This window comes from Lolium rigidum, unplaced genomic scaffold, assembly GCF_022539505.1.
Source record: "Lolium rigidum isolate FL_2022 unplaced genomic scaffold, APGP_CSIRO_Lrig_0.1 contig_69586_1, whole genome shotgun sequence".
Taxonomy (NCBI): Eukaryota; Viridiplantae; Streptophyta; class Magnoliopsida; order Poales; family Poaceae; genus Lolium; species Lolium rigidum.
The window spans coordinates 31,135-49,607 of NW_025901412.1; the positions used below are offsets into that span (position 1 = coordinate 31,135).

At 42.4% G+C, this 18,473-nt stretch overlaps 2 protein-coding genes across 3 annotated transcripts; both read right to left on the bottom strand.

Annotated features, from left to right (window-relative positions):
• Positions 1-5,202: 5,202 nt before the first annotated feature.
• On the bottom strand, positions 5,203-6,696 carry LOC124682161. Its single transcript, XM_047216903.1, has 3 exons — positions 6,424-6,696; positions 6,301-6,391; positions 5,203-5,273 (listed from the first exon to the last, which is right to left on the bottom strand). The coding sequence occupies exons 1-3, from the start codon at positions 6,694-6,696 to the stop codon at positions 5,203-5,205; spliced, it is 435 nt and encodes a 144-aa protein (XP_047072859.1).
• Positions 6,697-10,406: 3,710 nt separating this feature from the next.
• LOC124682160 (serine/threonine-protein kinase CTR1-like) lies at positions 10,407-18,209 on the bottom strand. Of its 2 annotated transcripts, XM_047216902.1 has the most exons (9): positions 17,844-18,209; positions 17,392-17,513; positions 17,236-17,316; positions 12,961-13,113; positions 12,082-12,242; positions 11,860-12,007; positions 11,629-11,751; positions 11,393-11,480; positions 10,407-10,967 (listed from the first exon to the last, which is right to left on the bottom strand). In XM_047216902.1, the coding sequence occupies exons 1-9, from the start codon at positions 18,115-18,117 to the stop codon at positions 10,786-10,788; spliced, it is 1,332 nt and encodes a 443-aa protein (XP_047072858.1). In that variant the 5' UTR covers positions 18,118-18,209; the 3' UTR covers positions 10,407-10,785. The 2 variants fall into 2 exon arrangements, with proteins under 2 accessions (XP_047072858.1, XP_047072857.1); XM_047216901.1 differs by having other exon boundaries at positions 17,236-17,313; positions 17,392-18,209.
• Between the last annotated feature and the right edge of the window lie 264 nt (positions 18,210-18,473).

The window sequence follows — 18,473 nt, forward strand, 5'->3', positions numbered from 1 at the left end:
CAGATTGTACAGCCAATTAGCCCGAGAAGGCTCGCCGGCCACATAAGCTGGCAGATTGATCAGGTCGGTGGCACCGGTATTCTTGACATAAAAGAACGTCCTTTGTCATTTCCGGCATGATTCTAGGCCATCCATCTTCACGTGTGGGCTCTTCTGCCGAGGCACCACGATACAGGCACCAGACAGTACAACCAGCTTGTGAACCGATACATACGGGTCTTGGATCGAGTTGATCCGAAGGGTGCATAACTTGGCCCATAGTTCAAGAGATGGCCAAACCCCAACAAATCCTTCGTAGAAAGCCACAAAGGATGAGAGAATAAACACAATATTTGCCGAAAGGTGATGTTGCTGAAGCTCATACCGGTCTAAGAAAGACCAGAAGAAATCGCTGGCCGGCAACCTAGGCCGCGCGCAAAATGAGCGATAAAAACTACGAGCTCGCCGGGTTCAGGCTCCGGCAATAGCTCTTCCTTGGGAATCTGGCATGCGACACATGCCGGTATACGCCGAGACCGGTATAACCAGTCAATCTCCGCTTCGGTGACATCTGATCCTTCCCATCGGCCACGGGTACAATCCGCGGCACCAGGTCTGGCCTCTACCTCCTCAGTGATCACAATGTCTTGTTCTTTGGAGTCCATCATATCGGGAGTTAGATCCGGAATACCGTGAACTAGTTCTTCCCAAAACTATGTGCAGGTGAAGATCTAAAAAGGAGGGGAAATGGAAAGAAATCTTAAGAAACTAGTCTACAATCTAACCAAGCGGGCTCAAGAATTCGAAGAACATCAAGAACAAAGAAGGAACCAGAGAGAGATTGCAGAAAGGAAGTTGGATCCACTGACCAGAGTGGAGCAGCGTCGGTGGAAGGCTCGTCCACGGCGGCGGGGGTTTCGCCGACGAAGGTGGCGTCGGAGTCGAGCGGCGCCCGTACGGTGGCGGTGCGCAGCGTCGGTTGCGGTGCGCGAGAGTCGCAGCGGCGGGTGGATCATCGCGAGGAAGAGAGAGTGGGGCAAAAAGTGAAGAAGAATTGTCGGCGCCCTTTTAGAGTGCCGTGGAGATCGTGGGCCGCGGGCCTGCTCAGCCCATGATCCTAGTAACTGCCCACATGGCGCCAAGATACACGCACATAATCGTCCACACAAGAGGCCACACGGATCAATGGTGCAGGAGTGAATGTGCATAGTTAACGGGGCTACGCTACCCACTAGCCTGATTGATTTGACCCCCGCTGACCACTGCGGTGTCAGGAACAGTGGCGCATGTCTCCGACATGTGTGAGTTCCAAGATATTCTCGTCACCCTCGAGGGCGGGAGAACCTGAGGAGTCCGCCGGTTAAAAAGCGGCTAAGATTTGGATGTTTCCGGTTTAACGCAGTCTTGAGTTGGAGGTTGGCAGGCAGAGATTATGCCGGTTAAAATAGAAACCGGAAGGATAAGTCCGGTACGAATGCCACGATAACCGGCGCGGCCCATCGGTTGGCACCGCTGAACCACACCGCTTCGGGGACTAATTTTGGGGGGATGACCCCAGTAGGTGAAAGGTATGGCAAAAGTGCCTAAGTCAAGTGATTAGAAACCGGTTTATATAAGTAATCCGGACATGTCTAATATTTATCAAAGATAAGGGCGACCAGATTAAAGTTCGCCAAGATCGTATTGTCCGGTATACCAGAAGGGGTATGCCGGAACAAGAGATACCGGCATGAACTAAGCCGGATGGATTGAAGTTAGGCCAAAGTCTCAGGAGGGACAAGAGGTGAAGCTCCGGCTTAATCCGGATAAAACTATGGAAGGATCTGGCATAGGGGCAACGGCCATATACCGGTCCCAAGGTCAAAGATCCGGTCCTGCATTGATGAGATACGCAAGATAACCTTTAGGACGAAGCCCCGCTAGCTTCCAACTGGAGCCAGAGCGCAGAGGTGACGAAGGTGCTACAGTGCGCAGACCAACAGAGGTCAGCGTACAGAAAACACAGGCAAGGACTTCACGGGCACAAGGTCAAGGCTACAGTCCAAGACCGGCTGATGTCGGCCAAGATTTCTATTTTTTCCTAGTTCCTTCTCTTGCAAGCCTCCTCTCCACTATAAAAGGAGGGAGGTAGCTCCCTTGCACGGGAGGTTCCTGCTAGCACTACAGTTCATCATACTTAGGGTTTTCTCCCTCTAGACTTCATCTTCTTCCTTTGGCCAAGAGCTGAAGAACACCATTGTAGTTCCTTGTTGAGCTCATATAGTACATACATGCAGGAGTAGGGGTGTTACCTCCTCATGAGCGCACTGAACCTGGGTAGATCGTGTGTCTCGTGTGTGTTTGTGTGAGTTTCTCCTTCATCTCCCCTCATCCGGATCCCTCGGTGCACATTTGGCCCCAACTTAAGCTTACCCATGGCATCTGTCTGTTCACCACGACGACAATATACTTCATTGCTTTTGAGTACTCTTCTCAATTCTTTGTCACTCTTTCTTCACATTCAATATTTTTTTCTCAACACATTCTGCATGCACGTGTACTGGATACAAGAAATTTGTTAGCGATTATGTGTTGAATGTTGGTGACAGGATTATGTTTCATTTCGAGAACGAGCCTGAACTTTTTGGTATAATCCCTGAAGAAAGAGATGCATATGAAAACCACCGAGTTGAGGGTAACTATCTTTTTTGTGTGTTTATACATGTTCATTCCTTTTATGCCCATGTATCTGTTCTTGGTCTAATTAAGGTCCTTTTATAAATGTTTTGTAGATTTTTTTCTGCATTTTTAGTTATTTTTTAACAAAGTTACTATCTGTTCCCTCCTTTATAAGATTATATATGAATGTTTCTTTAAGTTTCTCTCCAAGTTGCTTTGGGATTCAATATCCAGAAGTTGCTTTATTTCCTCTTTTACCCGCCATTGCTTTTTCGAGCTTATGTTCGGTGAAGAGGTGCAATCAGTATTTGTTCGACTGCCACGTCCTTCATGCTTTTGCCGCTGGGCAAAGCTACTCTAATTCCAGAGTTGCAGTACATACTTGATCAAAGAGGGTTTTCAGTCTGATATAAGAGTTGTCAGTTTCAATACACTTTTTTTATTTACCTCATATGTGCCGAAGTATCTTAGCTTTGTTAGTTACTTCATCAGTGGTCAGTTATTCTTAGTTATATCAGTTCTTGCAGTGTAATTATTAGTTCATAGAAAACTATGCTCGGTGCCGCAAGCTGAATCGAAGATTTTTGGTGCACGTAAATTAAAGCACGTTATTTTTGGCTTAGCCACTCAAAGAATATTAGTTACAGTACATGTATATCGCACTAACAAGTTATTGTGAGTTGGTTGTTACTACATTCACAGGGATAGTAGATAGTTTTCATTTTTTTGAAGTGTCTTTTCTACTGCATAAGTGATTTGTAGCATGTAGTCCACACTATCCAGGCTGATTATGCCCTCTACATTCATCAGGATAGTATTTTCAGTTTTGAAAGACCATTTCTGTTTGAGATGTCATGTGCTGAAGTCTATAGTTTGTTAGTGATCTTAGGTGCGCTGTAATTTTCAGTTCATGTACCTAGCTCTTTCTTCAATAGTTAGTTTAATTGGAGTTTTCATGCAATAAACAGCTATAACTATCAATCATTTATGTGTAGATCAAGACAATCAAGAAAGGCCACCCACTTGATCAAGATAGATGAAGAGAAGAGGCAGTGTCAAAGGAGAAGGTGGTGTAGCGGGTACATCTCTGTGTTTTGCTTGGGGAAGATCCGGATGATTGCCAATCTGCGAATTCTTTCATGTTGTTGTAGGTGTTCTCATTCCCCTGAACCGTGCATCCCTTTTTTCTGGATTTTTCTCCCTCCTTTTTTGATCTGATCTCCCGTTCCCCCTCGTGTTTTTTTCATGTTTATGTGGGAAGGAAGAAGAAGAATGTTGACGTGGAAGCAGACATAGAAAGAGGCCGAGAAAGTGCAGGCTCATCTTCCTTTTGGCAGGTGGCCTATAAGGCCCATAATTTCTTACGAGTTCCTGTGTAAACTACCAGGGGCGTGAAAACCTTGGTTTTTTTTAGTCACGGCTAGTTGTAAAAAAGTCAAGCAAATAAAACCGAACTGATCGGAACTGAGCAGAAATGGTTGATGTGATCTGCGGGAATGAGGGACTGATCGGGATTGAGAAGGCTGGTCGGGATTGAGAATTACTATAAGGAAAAAATATGACTTGAGCCCAATTACGTTTTCATCTAGATGATGGTTAGACAATCCCAAAATACAGAGAAATGGTTGATGTCGCTGGTGGAGGGTTGGAGTGGCCAGCCCGGGATGGTCGCCGATGTGGGGGTCCGGCCTGAATAAAGGAGGCGGTCCTAGGGCCTCTCTTGCGTGGAGAGGAGGACCTACCGGAGGCCTGGACTCGTGATCTGGCCGGTGTGTTGAGTTCCGGAAGGCTCCGCCGGCGAATGTAATAGTGCTTTTTGCCCGGAGTTTGCCGGATCGGCGGTATTCGGTCGTGCGCACCCATGCTTTTATTCCGACCGATTGGTCCGGAGGGAGCGGCGCGAAGCTCTTTTTTGTGTTGACATCAAGTGACTATGGATCCATGATGAAAGTCGGAAGAAGAGAATTTCATGAAGGCATGAGGGGAGGACTAGCTAAGGGAGGTTCAAGTCTCCAGCGCTGTTGAGTGACTTGCTTGGTGTTCCGGGCTTCACAAGCAGCGGTATGAAAGTGAGGGCGACAACACAGGTGAAGTTCAGAGTCCTACCTTTCATGGTGAAAACCCAAGATCTGGCCTTAACTGGTTGTGCCTGGCAATGACCTTGTTGGAGGCATTGTTTTGAGAGCGGAGACTATCTTCAGGGTGAAAACCTAAGATCTTTGATCGGGCGACGACGGTGTTAGAGCATTGTTCCCTTCTTGGAGGCGTCGTTTTGGAGAGTCTGTATTTCAGGTGTTGTCTTGGTGGTGGATGTATTGCTGTTGTTAGGCTCGAGATACTGTAGCGGGACTTTTTTTGTTAGTTTTCTTTTCTTGTTTTTGGCTGTGTACATCCGTAATGCCATTAGGGTGATGCGTTGTTGGAGAGGCTAGGTGTAATTGGTATCTTTTGATATTAATATATTCTTTTTATCGAAAAAAATACTATGCAACACAAGTGCTACTGCAAGTCTGCAACACAGAACTGTGAATAAAACCTCATTGCAGGGAAAATTAAGTCTCTTGTTCAGTTTAGATTGTCGTGATCATGAAGGGAGTACTTCACGTCAGGCAGAGCCTGGAGGACGTCAGGGTGCTCTGGAAAGGACAAAAAAGGACGGCCGTGAGTTCTCAGATATTAGTAGCAGGTAAATGCACCAATACAAGTGATAAGATTAGGTAACTATATATAGTTTCTATAATAAAAGGTGAACCATATAATGTTAAATAGATTGTTCGACCATGACAGAGTTAGTGGAAACCGAAAGTATTTTCAGTTTGATAACAGAGCTGGACGCCAAAAGTTTGATTGTCTTGTTGACAAAGGGGAAAAAGAGAGCACCAAGGTTTCTAAGTGACTGATCGTAGTTTGGATATATTGCCAGGAAGGTTATATACTTCGGTTAAAAAAATTACACCAAAAGGTTACTTCAGGTTACACCTTTCTAGGTTGCTTTCTGAAGGACTTGATTACGGAGTAGTGTTAACAGTGAAGTACGCCTTTGTCGAAAAAAAAAAGTGAAGTACGCCTTGCATTGACCTCGGCATTGCCAACAGGTCTGACTATAATTACCCAATTGCTCTTAACAAGAATTGTTGACCATCTACTGTGCATCGATCGCGGCCATGCGAAAACCAGGGCAAGATTTACTGGTTAAAAAAGCTAAGACTACCCACAATGGGAGTATCATGCATGCAAAATGCTGATGTGGTAGTGCAATTAAGGATGAGAGAGAGGAGACTAGTATCATAGGTAGATATCATATCACATACTACTAGAAAAATTAATATCAAGTAAATCTTGTACATATATTTGCATTGAGATTCTACAAAACAATTAATATATAGAGACTATGATACTAGTATATGATACCATGCATTGTGAAGATAGTAACATGTAGTAGTAACATACGCATGATACTTCTATATGATACTATGCATTGTGATTAGTCTAAGGAAATCAACGGGGCATTTCGCTGGAAGAGAAGATTCCGTTGCACGTTAGTCAAGGATTCAAGATGTTGATTTACTGCTGAAAGAAGATTAATTAAATGTTTCTCTGAAGACAGATTAACTAAGGGACTGTGAGAGGAGAGAAGCAAGAGAAGTGAAGTAGCGAACTCACTCCGCAACACGGCGAGCTGCGCCGGCGTGAGCTTCGCCGCGAACCCGCTGAGTGCTGTCGTATAGCTGTAGATCAACGCCTCCTCCGCCTTCTCCTTGCTTGGAGAATGAACAAAATAGAAACAGAACTGCTCAGAAGAAGAAAAAAGAACTCTCTAGCTCGGACGATAGGAAATGCTCTTTGATATGTATACCTTCCAACCACGGCGGCGAGGATGCTTATATAGTACGCTCGGCTGTCGATGGCGCCGGCCGAGGGCTTCACCGTCACGATGTACACGCCGCCGGAAGCGGGAGCGCACGGCTTCCCCCTGCCGGCGGCAGTGGCGCCCGTGGATGCAGCGGCGATGGCAAGGACGGTGAAGGCAATGACGACAGCCACCGTGGCGCACCTCATCGTCCACGACCGTCGTGGGGTGGGTGGGCTGTGGGTGTGTTATGCTATGGGGTTTCTTAGTTTGTGGTGGGAAGGAGGCGAGGGGAATGTGGTTGCTTATATAACCGCGGTGCGTCCCTAGGGTGAGAGATATCCAAAGTTAGCACCACCACTTGCGCACTATATCTTTTTCTTGTGTGAGTCTTGCCGTCTTGGTGTTGTAAGTACAAAGAAAGTGTAGCAGCTGCCGTCAAAACTGAAACAAACGGGTCTTTGATTGCTCTGAAATCCTTAACTTTTTCTGGGCAAACCGGCAAAATAATGTACTCTACAAAAAATAAATTATCTAGACGTGGCTGAACTGTACACATGACCAACAGTTTGTTAGGCAACTGACATACATTGGTATTGTCATAGTGTAAACTTTAGACACCTAGTACTGCCATAATTCCAATCACATAACTGGTGCTTGTTACTCCGTACTACCTTTGCCTAACTTCAATTAAACCAAGATTCCTACACATAAATGAAATAAATAAATCACCATTTATTGGGTCTTGCTACGTGCAAATCCTGGAACTCTAGGCGTCCTCTTTTGCCTCAATTGGCTGGAACTTCTTTAGCATGGTCGGCGAGCATGTGCGCGGTTATTAATGGACGCACGATCCATTTTACATGAAAAAATGTTCAGGATTGGCAACGAACTACTGTAGTAGTGTATGTTTAATCTAAAACTGAAGCCCAATATTGATTGGCTCTAGCAAAATTCATTATTTAATCGCCTCGTATTTGGGATAGTAAGAGGGTACCCATTATATTTTAGACTAAATTCATATTTGAGACGCGGTACACATTATATTTGAGACTAAATTTATTATTTAATCACCACGAATTTGGGATAGTAACAAAATTCGTTATTTGATCCACCTCAAAATAACTGCACAGAGTCTTATCAATGTTAAAACAAAATTAGAGACAATTTATTCTCAAATATAATGTGTACCGCATCTTTTTTATTTGTTTAACCAAGGGATTTTAACCTTCTCGTAAATATGGAGGGATTTCAAGTGCAAATACTACTAAGAACATGATATGGATATCCAGGCCTGGTACACTAGGGCAGCCATTGATATGATGATTAAGTCTAAGGTTGTACCAGTATTTTATCATAGTCTTGTTATTAGGAAATAATAATGTAGCCAGGTCATGTGGTGGGCCAAATTAGGGTTTTTAAGTTGTGTCTATTTGACTTGGGCCTGTCCAAGTCGAATTAGGGTAGGCCCAATAAGGGCTTGGCCGGCCACCACCCCTCATATAAGGTGGAGGTGCGGCTAGGGTTTAGGGTAGTCTAGTTTTGATTCAGATCATGTAGAACCTCGAGTTCAAGTTATCTCCGTCCCTATGGGGTCGGCGTTGTGACGGCGTCTCGGACGTTCGTCCGGTTATCCAATAAAGGTGTGAGAGTTCTTGAGTTGTCAAGAGTAATCATATGTACTTGAGTATCCTTGAATCTGTCAAGGGAGTTCAAGATCTTTCGGTCCTATGGATCAACAAGGTGCATCGTGAAAGATCGGGACAACAAGCCATATCATGTGGTATCGTGAAGCAGATTGCTAGGTTGATCACGGTGCAGATTGCTAGGTTGATCACGGTGCAGATTGCTAGGTTGATCACGGTGCAGATTGCTTTGTTGCTCGGTTGTTTCTGCTCGATTGTCGTGGCCACATTGGGTACGTCGCCGCCATGCTGTTGGTGAAGATCAAGGAGGAAGAAGTGTGCGGCAGAGTCAAGTTTCAAGATCATCTGTGGGATTTGCAACTGCAGATCAGTTAGCAGATCGTTTGTTTGGGAGAAGATTGGTGTGCTGCTGATCGCTAGGAAGGAGATCGGGTTGAGTTGTTGCTGTTTGTGATCGATGCCAGGGCTGATTGATTGCGGGATCAGTCCCACGTGGACGTGGTGGTGACGATCGATGTCCAGAACGATTGCGTTTGATCGCTAGGAGTCCAGATTTGCGTCGGCTCCAAATTTTACGCGATAGCTCCAGATTTCGCGGCTGCGGCTCCAGTTTCCGTCCATCAGCTCCAACTTTTCAACGCGCGGCTCCAACTTGTGCCGCTCCAGCTCCGGAATTCGTCCGTGTCAGCTCCAGATTCACCAGCGCGGCTCCAGATTTGGCCGGCTAGCTCCAGATTCACCCTGCATGGCTCCAGATTTTCCGTCTGGCTCTAGAATCGCCCCAGATGTGGACATACACAGTTTATTTGGACCCTTGGTATGCAGGAATTTGTCCTGTAAGTTTTGGGTGATCTACTCGGTATGTTTTTCAGATGGAATTCAACATGTTTGTGTCTCAAACAGTGTCAAGTTATGCACGCCGAGAGGGAGGATGAGGAGTGGCAGGTGAGCACAACTTGAAGACGGCTAGTTGAGAGGGAGGTGAGGCGTGGAAGACTAGCAAGGAAAGTGGCGATATTCTTCATTTGACGTCACCTTTTCCGACCCGACCCTCACGCGTTGGGGACAACGCTTCTTGAAGAAGGGAGGATGATATGGATATCCGGGCCTGGTACACTAGGGCAGCCATTGATATGATGATTAAGTCTAAGGTTGTACCGAGTATTTTATCATAGTCTTGTTATTAGGAAATAATAATGTAGCCGAGGTCATGTGGTGGGCCAAATTAGGGTTTTTAAGTTGTGTCTATTTGACTTGGGCCTCGTCCAAGTCGAATTAGGGTAGGCCCAATAAGGGCTTGGCCGGCCACCACCCCTCATATAAGGTGGAGGTGCGGCTAGGGTTTAGGGTAGTCTAGTTTTGATTCAGATCATGTAGAACCTCGAGTTCAAGTTATCTCCGTCCCTATGGGGTCGGCGTTGTGACGGCGTCTCGGACGTTCGTCCGGTTATCCAATAAAGGTGTGAGAGTTCTTGAGTTGTCAAGAGTAATTATATGTACTTGAGTATCCTTGAATCTGTCAAGGGAGTTCAAGATCTTTCGGTCCTATGGATCAACAAGGTGCATCGTGAAAGATCGGAACAACAAGCCATATCAGAACAACTGCTCCATCTATCTCAAAATTCAAGGATCTTTAGCCTTCCAGGCATTGTTTGAAGATATATATAAATAAGTACAAGGACCAAAGCAAATATTGGAGTATTTTTTTTTTCCCTCATGAGTACAATAAACATTGGCACTGATACTATTACTTCCCAAGATATTAACAAAAAACAGGAGTGATCGTGATTTCCATGTGCCATTCTCTTGATCCTGCCAACTTAATTAAAATACTCTTAGAGGTCGTTTGGTATCCATCATCTGGACCTGGAATCCTGGAATTCATTTTGGAATTCCATAGGTGGGCTATTTGGTTGCCACAGAATTGTGCTGTCATTTCATTTAGAAATTCTAGCAAAATGACTCCATGGGTAAACATGATTCCAAGCTGAAACCTGTCATTTGCAATTCTCTATGGAAGCCTCTACACATTCAATATTGAATTCTGCTGTCATTTGCAATTCCTGTGGCAACCAAACAAGTGTATATTTCTGAAATTACAATGTAAATGAAATGAATACATGTATTCATTTTCAAATGCTACAAACGAAATGAAAGCCTGGCTTCCAAACGACCTCTTACAGAAATGAATAAGGTAGTGGCTGGCAACAAATTGAATGTTTTATCATACGGGGTGTGCAACTTCTCATGCTTACAATAAAATACCCAGTAAATGTCAAATACACACATAATACCGACCTCGTTATCTTAGAATATAGTATAGTATCCTAGTACAAGGCCTAATTGTACAGTATATAGTATAGTATCTCTATAAGCATTCTGCATACACTTTCACCTCTGTTTTCTGCTTATGACGAGGAGCTTTACAAGATAATGTTTCAGCAAAGTCCAAGTTAAGCTTTGTACATCATACAACCCCCAAATAAATCGTCATGTAAAAATGTAACTGGATACAGACCAGTTCATGAGATGGTATAAATGAGAGCACTAATGACTAACTTTACACCTCTATAACATACACGTATGCATAAACTTTCAATAAAAACAAAAGCCATAATTTGGAGCATAAAACAAGTAATCCACCTGCATCCTTTATTTGGAGCTTGCCTTTGCCTGACTTGCCGCGACAGACATGGAACGGAGTCGCCCAGCAATCTCTGTGAAGGCCGGGCGTTGTGCCGGATCCGGGGCCCAGCATTGCTCCATTAGTCTTCTCCACTCCGGGTCACATGAGGCTGGCACATGCGGCCTCAATGTGTTGTTTACGATCCCCCCTGCAACATGAGTTCCAAGAGCCCCATATCACATATAACAATGAAGGAGAAAAAAAAAATACAAGAACGAAAAAAATGCATGGTCCTGAAAAGGAACCGAATTCGCATAAGAACAGTTAAAGATAAGCACAAGATTTATATGGTGCAAAAGGGCACCAAATTTAACTGTCAGATAATAATATCATGCTGAAATAAGGAGGAAACCAAATTTAGCACCACGTGCCCACAGATTTAATTAAAACCTAACATGTGACAGGCTATGTACCACTTTATTTTGCCTTCCGTCGCCGCTTTGTTCAAATTGATTAACCTAGCGGTGTTACTTTGGGCCAATAGAAGAGAAAGGAAATGAAACAAAGGAAAAGAAAAACATTTCAACTTAGAGCAAACTGCTTGCAAAATGCTGTGGGGGATCAATTACATACCTATAATTGCACCATAATGCATATTGGCATATGGTTCTTCTCCAGTGAGGATTTCCCACATGACAATGCCAAAGGAAAATACATCAACCTGTATCCGTGGCAGCAATACGAGTCAGTCCTAAATCTAACTTCTTACATAGAACTGAAACGAATTTTATATTAATGCCATAAAATTAAGAGGGGTAAATCGTTTGAAACATCAAGACTTGCCAAATAAGTACACAAAAAATTATTACCTTCTCAGACACCTTATTGCTTCCCCCGTTGAGTAATTCCGGGGCCATCCATGGGAGGGTCCCCCTTACACCACCTGAAACCAGGGTGTTTCTTTTAATTTTGGATAACCCAAAATCACCAACCTGAACAGAAATGGCAAAATTCACAAGAATGAATGGGAAGCAAATCAATCATTTGAATGAAAAATGCGTGGAAAGCACTGAGATGCTACAAACTGAACTGCATCTCACTTTACATATAGGGCGCGACTGATCTTTAAGATTCACGAGCAAGTTATCGCACTTCAAATCAAAGTGCACAATATTTTTCGAGTGCAAATACTCCAGTCCAAATGCTGCATCCATTGCTATGATAAGCCGCTTACGCCGATCAAGGTTTCTGCCAGTCACAAAAATACTTCGTCACAAACAATGAGAATAAGTTGAATATAAAGAAGCACATTGGGAAATTACTTGTTTCGCTGCAAGACATGCCGAAGAGAACCATTAACCATAAACTCAGTTACAGTTGCCAAGGTACCACCTGGCCCATCTTTCACAACGCCATAAAAAGCCACAACATTAGGGTGGTGAAGCTTTGAGAGGATTTCAGCTTCACCCCAGAATTCATTTGCCTAGTAAACAAAAAATATGGTAGTAAAATTTGATAATCAGCATGTCTGGTAAATTTTATTTTGAGCAATGCTAGGAGTGAGGATATATTAATCAACGTCTGGGCATATCTGTATCCTGTATTCCTGTTTAGTCTCCTACATGTAGAGATTGTCAACACATGACATCACTACAAAATAGTAACCCTAAAGTGGATAGAGATTTGGTGCACATGGGCACCAGTGATCTCGTTTTAAAAAAAATCAAATTTTTGAGTTTTAAAAAGTTATGAAAAAATCTACTTATAGCCAATCATATATCCCACAAACGTGTAAAATATCAATTTTAAATAGTTTATATTCTGAGCTACACAAAAATGATAAAAGTGTAAATCTGAGTAGTCATTTTCAAATCTCCAAAACATATCAGATTTTGTTATTTTTGTCTAGCACAAAATAAAAATAATTTCGGGTTGAAATTTTGCATGATTGTAAGATGTATCATTAACAATCTCCATAATTATTTTCAGATTTTTTGATAACTTGTAAAAATGCATTCTAATTTGTTTCAAAATGACGAGAGCAAAAGGCACTTTCTGCCCTAAAGTCCCTAAAATGACCTGCCATACTGCAATAGTTTTCTGTTGTAGCCTTTCATGCTCATGGTCTACTGCCATATTACAGATGTAAATATGATGGGAATGATATCAGTACATGCAAACGAAGCTGGAGTGGAGCTTACTAATCTTTCTAGCTCAGAAGATCGTCCTGCAAAACAGCTTTTCTTTATTCTCTTAATGGCCACATCACTCCCCCTCCATTTTCCATGGTATACAGTTCCAAATGTGCCAGAACCAAGTTCCCTAAGTTCTTCAAGGTCTTCATTCTTGATAATCTATGAAGATTTTTTTAAAAAAATTCAGATTCCAGTGAGATAATAGAGCGAAAATTAACCAAATGTACAGGAGGTTTCAATGTACGCTCTCTAGCCACAACCGTTGGACACTGAAAGCGAATATAATACACTTTCTAACCAATTTTAACATCTGGAAATTCTCAAACAACTAACATGAAATACATCATTAATGCACACAGAAACCCTGGCCCAGTGATAACATGGGGATATATCAAACAGAGATTATCACAAGATTAATGTGTATAACAAATTCAGTGTAAATCTAACAAGAAGCAAAAAAAATCAACTGCAGGAGAGGATGAATAAACCTGACCATTTTTTGTGAAACAAAAATGTTTAAACAAGCCTAAAGCTCCTGTCAGGACTATTTTCCTGAAGCAGATTACAGAAAGATAAGGAAAACACTCGATCAAGCTGTGGGTATGTTTAATAGCAAATTCAAGTATTCAAAATCAAGATTCTAGTTATAGTTGATTTTTGTTCAATATATTCAAATCATGTAACTGAGTTTTGGAATTTCATTCTACCAGATTTTGTAAGTACAAATGTGTACAATTGAACACTTAAACAAATTGATGTCTTGTAGTCTACTTCCAAGTTCCAAAGGTCTATAGAATATCAAAGTTAGCATATTTTCAAGCTAAGTATAAAAAAAGAGTAAAGAGGGGCTAATAATTTCATTGTAATGTCCAACGTTAAAACTTCACATGTACTGTGTTTCATCTTATAAGCAAGTAATAAAACTTTACATTGCATAAGTCCATCTAAGTGCTTATCATATCTTCTTTTCTTTGATCCGTTTTACTTAATTAATGGGTCACTATGACCCTATAGCAGCTGCAGAGCTCAAATACTATGGACAGAAATGATGCTATCAATGGTATGTGGTGGTATCCTATAACATGTCACTTAGCAGTTGCTATTTTCCTTCTATTTTGGGCTAGGGTAGAAATTTTGACATGGCCTACTTGGTCCTTTAACTCATTAAGGCAGAAAGAAGGAACCAAAATCTGCATAAGTAGAAGTAAAAAAAAAAAACAATTATAATATGCGGTCGTAGCACTGTTGCCGATAGACTGCACTGTCATTAGTGTCACCATATGTCCACCATCAAATGAGCATTGTGTCCCAACCAGTTTTTTATTGAGTTTTTAGTGCTTTACACAGTTGCTTGTACATGATAGCACAGGTTCTTTTGATGAATTAATGTACTGTCATAGTTCTACTTTTGTTTTACTAGTTTCCTGTCAGTCCCATGATATATTAGAAGATATAAATATATCACAACAGAACCACCGGCGGTGCGTCCTGGAGACCAACCTGGGTGCTGGATCAGTCTTCTCAAAGTGAAATTCGTTTGTATCAGCTTATTTGACCCACCAAATATGGTAAATAATGGTCCATTTAAGAGATATGGCTCCATTGGCCCATACTACCATTGTGGAGTGACAATTCGGCCGATGCTAATATTCCAGCCACGCTCTGCCACTTACAGAACCTGCCTTGTCACTCATCTACTTGCATGGCAGCTACAACCAACATCCACCTATCACGAGGCCTGTCCGATCAGGACAAATAAATGGACCAGTAAAATGTGCAACAAGCCAACCGCCTATAACAACAGGTTCTTTGTGAAAAGATAACCAGCCTCTGCACCGGTAAGTGCACCCAGCAAAATATGTGGACTAGTGCTGCAATGTTATATGGGCTGGCGCAATGGGAAGCATGTCAAAAGGTGATGAGTCGTGACATGTGAAAATATCGGTCAGACATGGTATTTTTTCTGCAACTCAAGCCAAAATGTTTGCCAAGATGCATTGAATCTGTCACTCAAACATCTTGATTTCATTTAATTGTGGTGCTAAGTATTCACATAATAGCGCCATAAAGTTGGAGTTCAATTGAATGTAAGTGCATGCACAGTTCAATCATTTTTATCATAGTCCATGATTGTAATGTGCTATGAAGATGGCAGCAACAAACAGCACCTGGCAATATAAATCCTCAACTTTTTTCGAGACCATGGAGAAGAAATCCTTAACTTCCGACGGCTAATAATTTTCAGTTAGTTCCATCATAGATATAACCAAGTTTATTAGGTCATCATCGGTTTGAGAGGACAGAAAGAATGCTTTCAGATTAAGAAGATGAATAAACCAACTCACTCGTCGCAGTATAACCTCCATGTGACAGCTGTTTACCCTCATTATACACTAAGGAACATAACAATTGGTATGGGAGCTGATTTGGGAACAATCCACTGGTTGCAAAGATGAAGTCCAAGATGGAGAATACGATGGTGACACTGACGGATATGATGCAGGTGCTGGCCATGTCTCCATTACCAACCTTGACGTCATATCTGGTCCCACTGGTCATGGCTGCGAAAAACCATGCCACATCAGGCCAGCCTTATCTTAAGGTTCCACCTCCTAGGCTGTCACAGCATCCACACATTGACACGAAGACAACAGAAAATCACCAAGGATTGCTGTTTTGCATTACTTTTCTACTCTGAACAATCTCCATAGCATTTTGCAACACCAAAAGGGCAGTCCTAGTACCAACAGCTCTAACCATGACCACCACCCAACAGCTCAAAACAAGCTGCTGCATAGAAGAGGAGAAATGTCATGTGCACTCTGAAGGATGGAAGCAACAGCAAGCGCATGGCAGTTGCAAACTAGGGATCACAGAATTCTAATAACTTTCCAATTGGGCCGCGTTGCATTTGTTCATTATCTCCTTAAATTTTTGTCTTATCAATGAGACTAGAAAATGAACTATGGCACCCCCATCGGGAAACTTTAAACGGAGATGCCAGTTCGTTTACATTGGCGCCTCGATGCCAGGGCATCTGAAATGGCTAAGGATATGCCAATTCTGAAATAAAGAAAGAGTTGTTCCATTTTGTCGCAACGCTCCTGGGTCCTTAGCCGTTTCAGGTGGCTTCTCTTCAGCCGTCGACATAGACAAGTGCAAGTCTCCGCCAAGGTTTCCAAGGCGATAAGCCATCATAAGAAATTAACCCCCTCCTTGACGGCTAAGGCGGACACTTAAGCGTCTAAGGCAGGCAAAATGCTAAGGCGCTGCCAGGTGCCTAGCGTCCATAAGGCAACGCCTTGAAAACCATGGTCTCCGCCCGAGTTCCCTGTGCACCCATGGAGGATTGAAGGTCTTCTATACAGATGGGGGTGCCAAAAGTTCATTATCTAGTCTTGTTGCTATTGGACAATATATTATTAATCACCAAGTTTGTTAGGCACATCTATTAATTAATTGGCTAATCGAACTTTCTTTTTTACGTCAGACCTTCTTCCGTTGCTACAACACTATTTTTTTTTTTTTGAGGAATTTGCTACAACACTATGGAAAGGGGCGCCGCCCAAATGCCGGTTGTTCCTTCCTTGGGCTCGCTATGCAGCGCCGGATCTGGACCACAGACACCATGTCACCAGGCGTGGCATCTCAAACCATGGCTCGTGTCCTTTTTGCTCACAGATGCTGGGAATAGCAAAGCATCACACATAACGTTTTCTTAGAGTTATGACCATATCAACACTCTTCTAGGTTAAATCTCTATTTGTAAGATAGTAAAATGATGTTTCATGCACTATAAGATTCTAAGGCTTTGCTTGAGGTTTGACATGAGTTCCAGACCAGCAATAACCAGAAAAGGCAAATAGCTGGTTTGACCAGAGAAGAATTAGTAACCAGCTATGAGCATGAAATCATAGATTTAAATGTTTTTTGAAAGATCATTGAACAAAAAAATTGGGAATCAGGTAATTACTTTCCCATGGTGGATCTAAATATTTTTTTTTACAGTTGGATTTAGACAATTTCAAACAAGTGAGAAGGCTGGTTTATTATCCCTGGTTTTAGCTATTTATTTCATATCTTTCAACAGTTTCTGTTTTCCGCTTGTCACTGACTTAACTGATGTAAGGCTTGTCAGCACAAAGGAAAGAATATGCTGGTTTGTCATGATCAACTCAGTGTTATAGTAACTGTAGAATACAACCAAGTAATATGTAAAAGACATCACTAAAGAGTCAAAGACAGTGCATAAACTTCCCTGCAACTGAAAGCCATTTATACCTGCAAGTATTCAAAATCATTATCGACAAAAGAAGCATCCATTACTGGTCCAACAGCTCTGCCCTCTTCAAATTTTGTCTCCTGAAACAAAGTAAAATAGTCCTAAATTTATGCACCACCAATGTCACAAAATAAGGATTTCAGACTTCAGCATACCTCAAACTCAGGAACAGATGGCATCATCTCATGCATATTTGGAAAAGGGTTATCAACCTGAAGCCCTTCAACATTCTTCCTCACAGGTGCTGGTGCATTGTTGGTTTGTGATGGGATAAAAGCTGGAGGCAAAATAGTAGAGTCAACATTGGAGCTGGAAGGCACTGGAAGTATTTCGACACTAATATCATCCAGAGGAGGAAAATTCTTCACATTAAATGCATCGTGCTCTAAACGTCCAAAAGGATAAGATCCTTCCTCAATCTTTGCCAGGTTGTCCCGGTCTTTATGTTGAAACTCATTTTGTGCAAGATTTCTGAAGAATGACCACCTCTGGGGTTCATAGTTAGGCATGTTCAAGCTAAGGACAGGATCATTAAAAGGACGTGATTGCACTACAGCGTTAGCGTTGGCAAAGAAATCAGAAAGAATGTCAGGGGAGGTCCTCTCACCAGTACCACCAGCAATGTCTCTTTTATCTGTTTTAGGGACAATTGGTTCCTTATGAGAATCATTAACTGTACTGGTGGAACTTGGCACAACTAGATCACATTCAACATCAGTTGACAACGCAGGCTTGGGAGTATCCCGACTAAAATGATGTCCCATATCAGCATGATCTCCCCACAGATTAGCTGCTTCTATGCCATCACCAGTTATCTCGGTCGGTTTACCTCTGGCTACAATCTTTTCTGGTGTATGCATACTCATATCTTTCGAGGACATCTTCTCGCCAACCAGTTGTTTATTAAAAGAAGTATGTTGTGCAGTATTGCTGTATTCTTTTTCAAACTGTGTGAGACTATCAACAGTAGCTGGATCAGTTAAAATTTATTGCCCATGTGGCTAAATTTGTTTTTTCATTCCCCTCAACTGCAGGATCAATGGCTTCTGCAATGGGTTCATTTACCACACGAGATTGTGACTGAAGAATCAGAATCTGAGAATTAAGTGGATCATCAGATTTAGATAACCGGTTTCAGAACCCCTGCCTGCTCCCTTGGAATCCAGTCAGAATGAAAAACTCGTCCAGGGTGAGGTGGTGAATTCTTATTGCTGTGATCTGACATGTCAACTTGAAA

Coding starts and splice junctions, on each gene's coding strand:
- LOC124682161 (XM_047216903.1), bottom strand. CDS start 6,696: ATGAGGTGCGCCACGGTGGCTGTCGTCATTGCCTTCACCGTCCTTGCC. Junction 6,392..6,423: donor TTCTTCTTCTGAGCAGTTCT/GTTTCTATTTTG, acceptor CCAAGCAAGGAG/AAGGCGGAGGAGGCGTTGAT. Junction 5,274..6,300: donor GCAGCTCGCCGTGTTGCGGA/GTGAGTTCGCTA, acceptor TGTCCTTTCCAG/AGCACCCTGACGTCCTCCAG.
- LOC124682160 (XM_047216901.1), bottom strand. CDS start 18,117: ATGTCCTCGAAAGATATGAGTATGCATACACCAGAAAAGATTGTAGCC. Junction 12,008..12,081: donor CATGTCTTGCAGCGAAACAA/GTAATTTCCCAA, acceptor TGTGACTGGCAG/AAACCTTGATCGGCGTAAGC. Junction 11,481..11,628: donor GCAATAAGGTGTCTGAGAAG/GTAATAATTTTT, acceptor CCACGGATACAG/GTTGATGTATTTTCCTTTGG.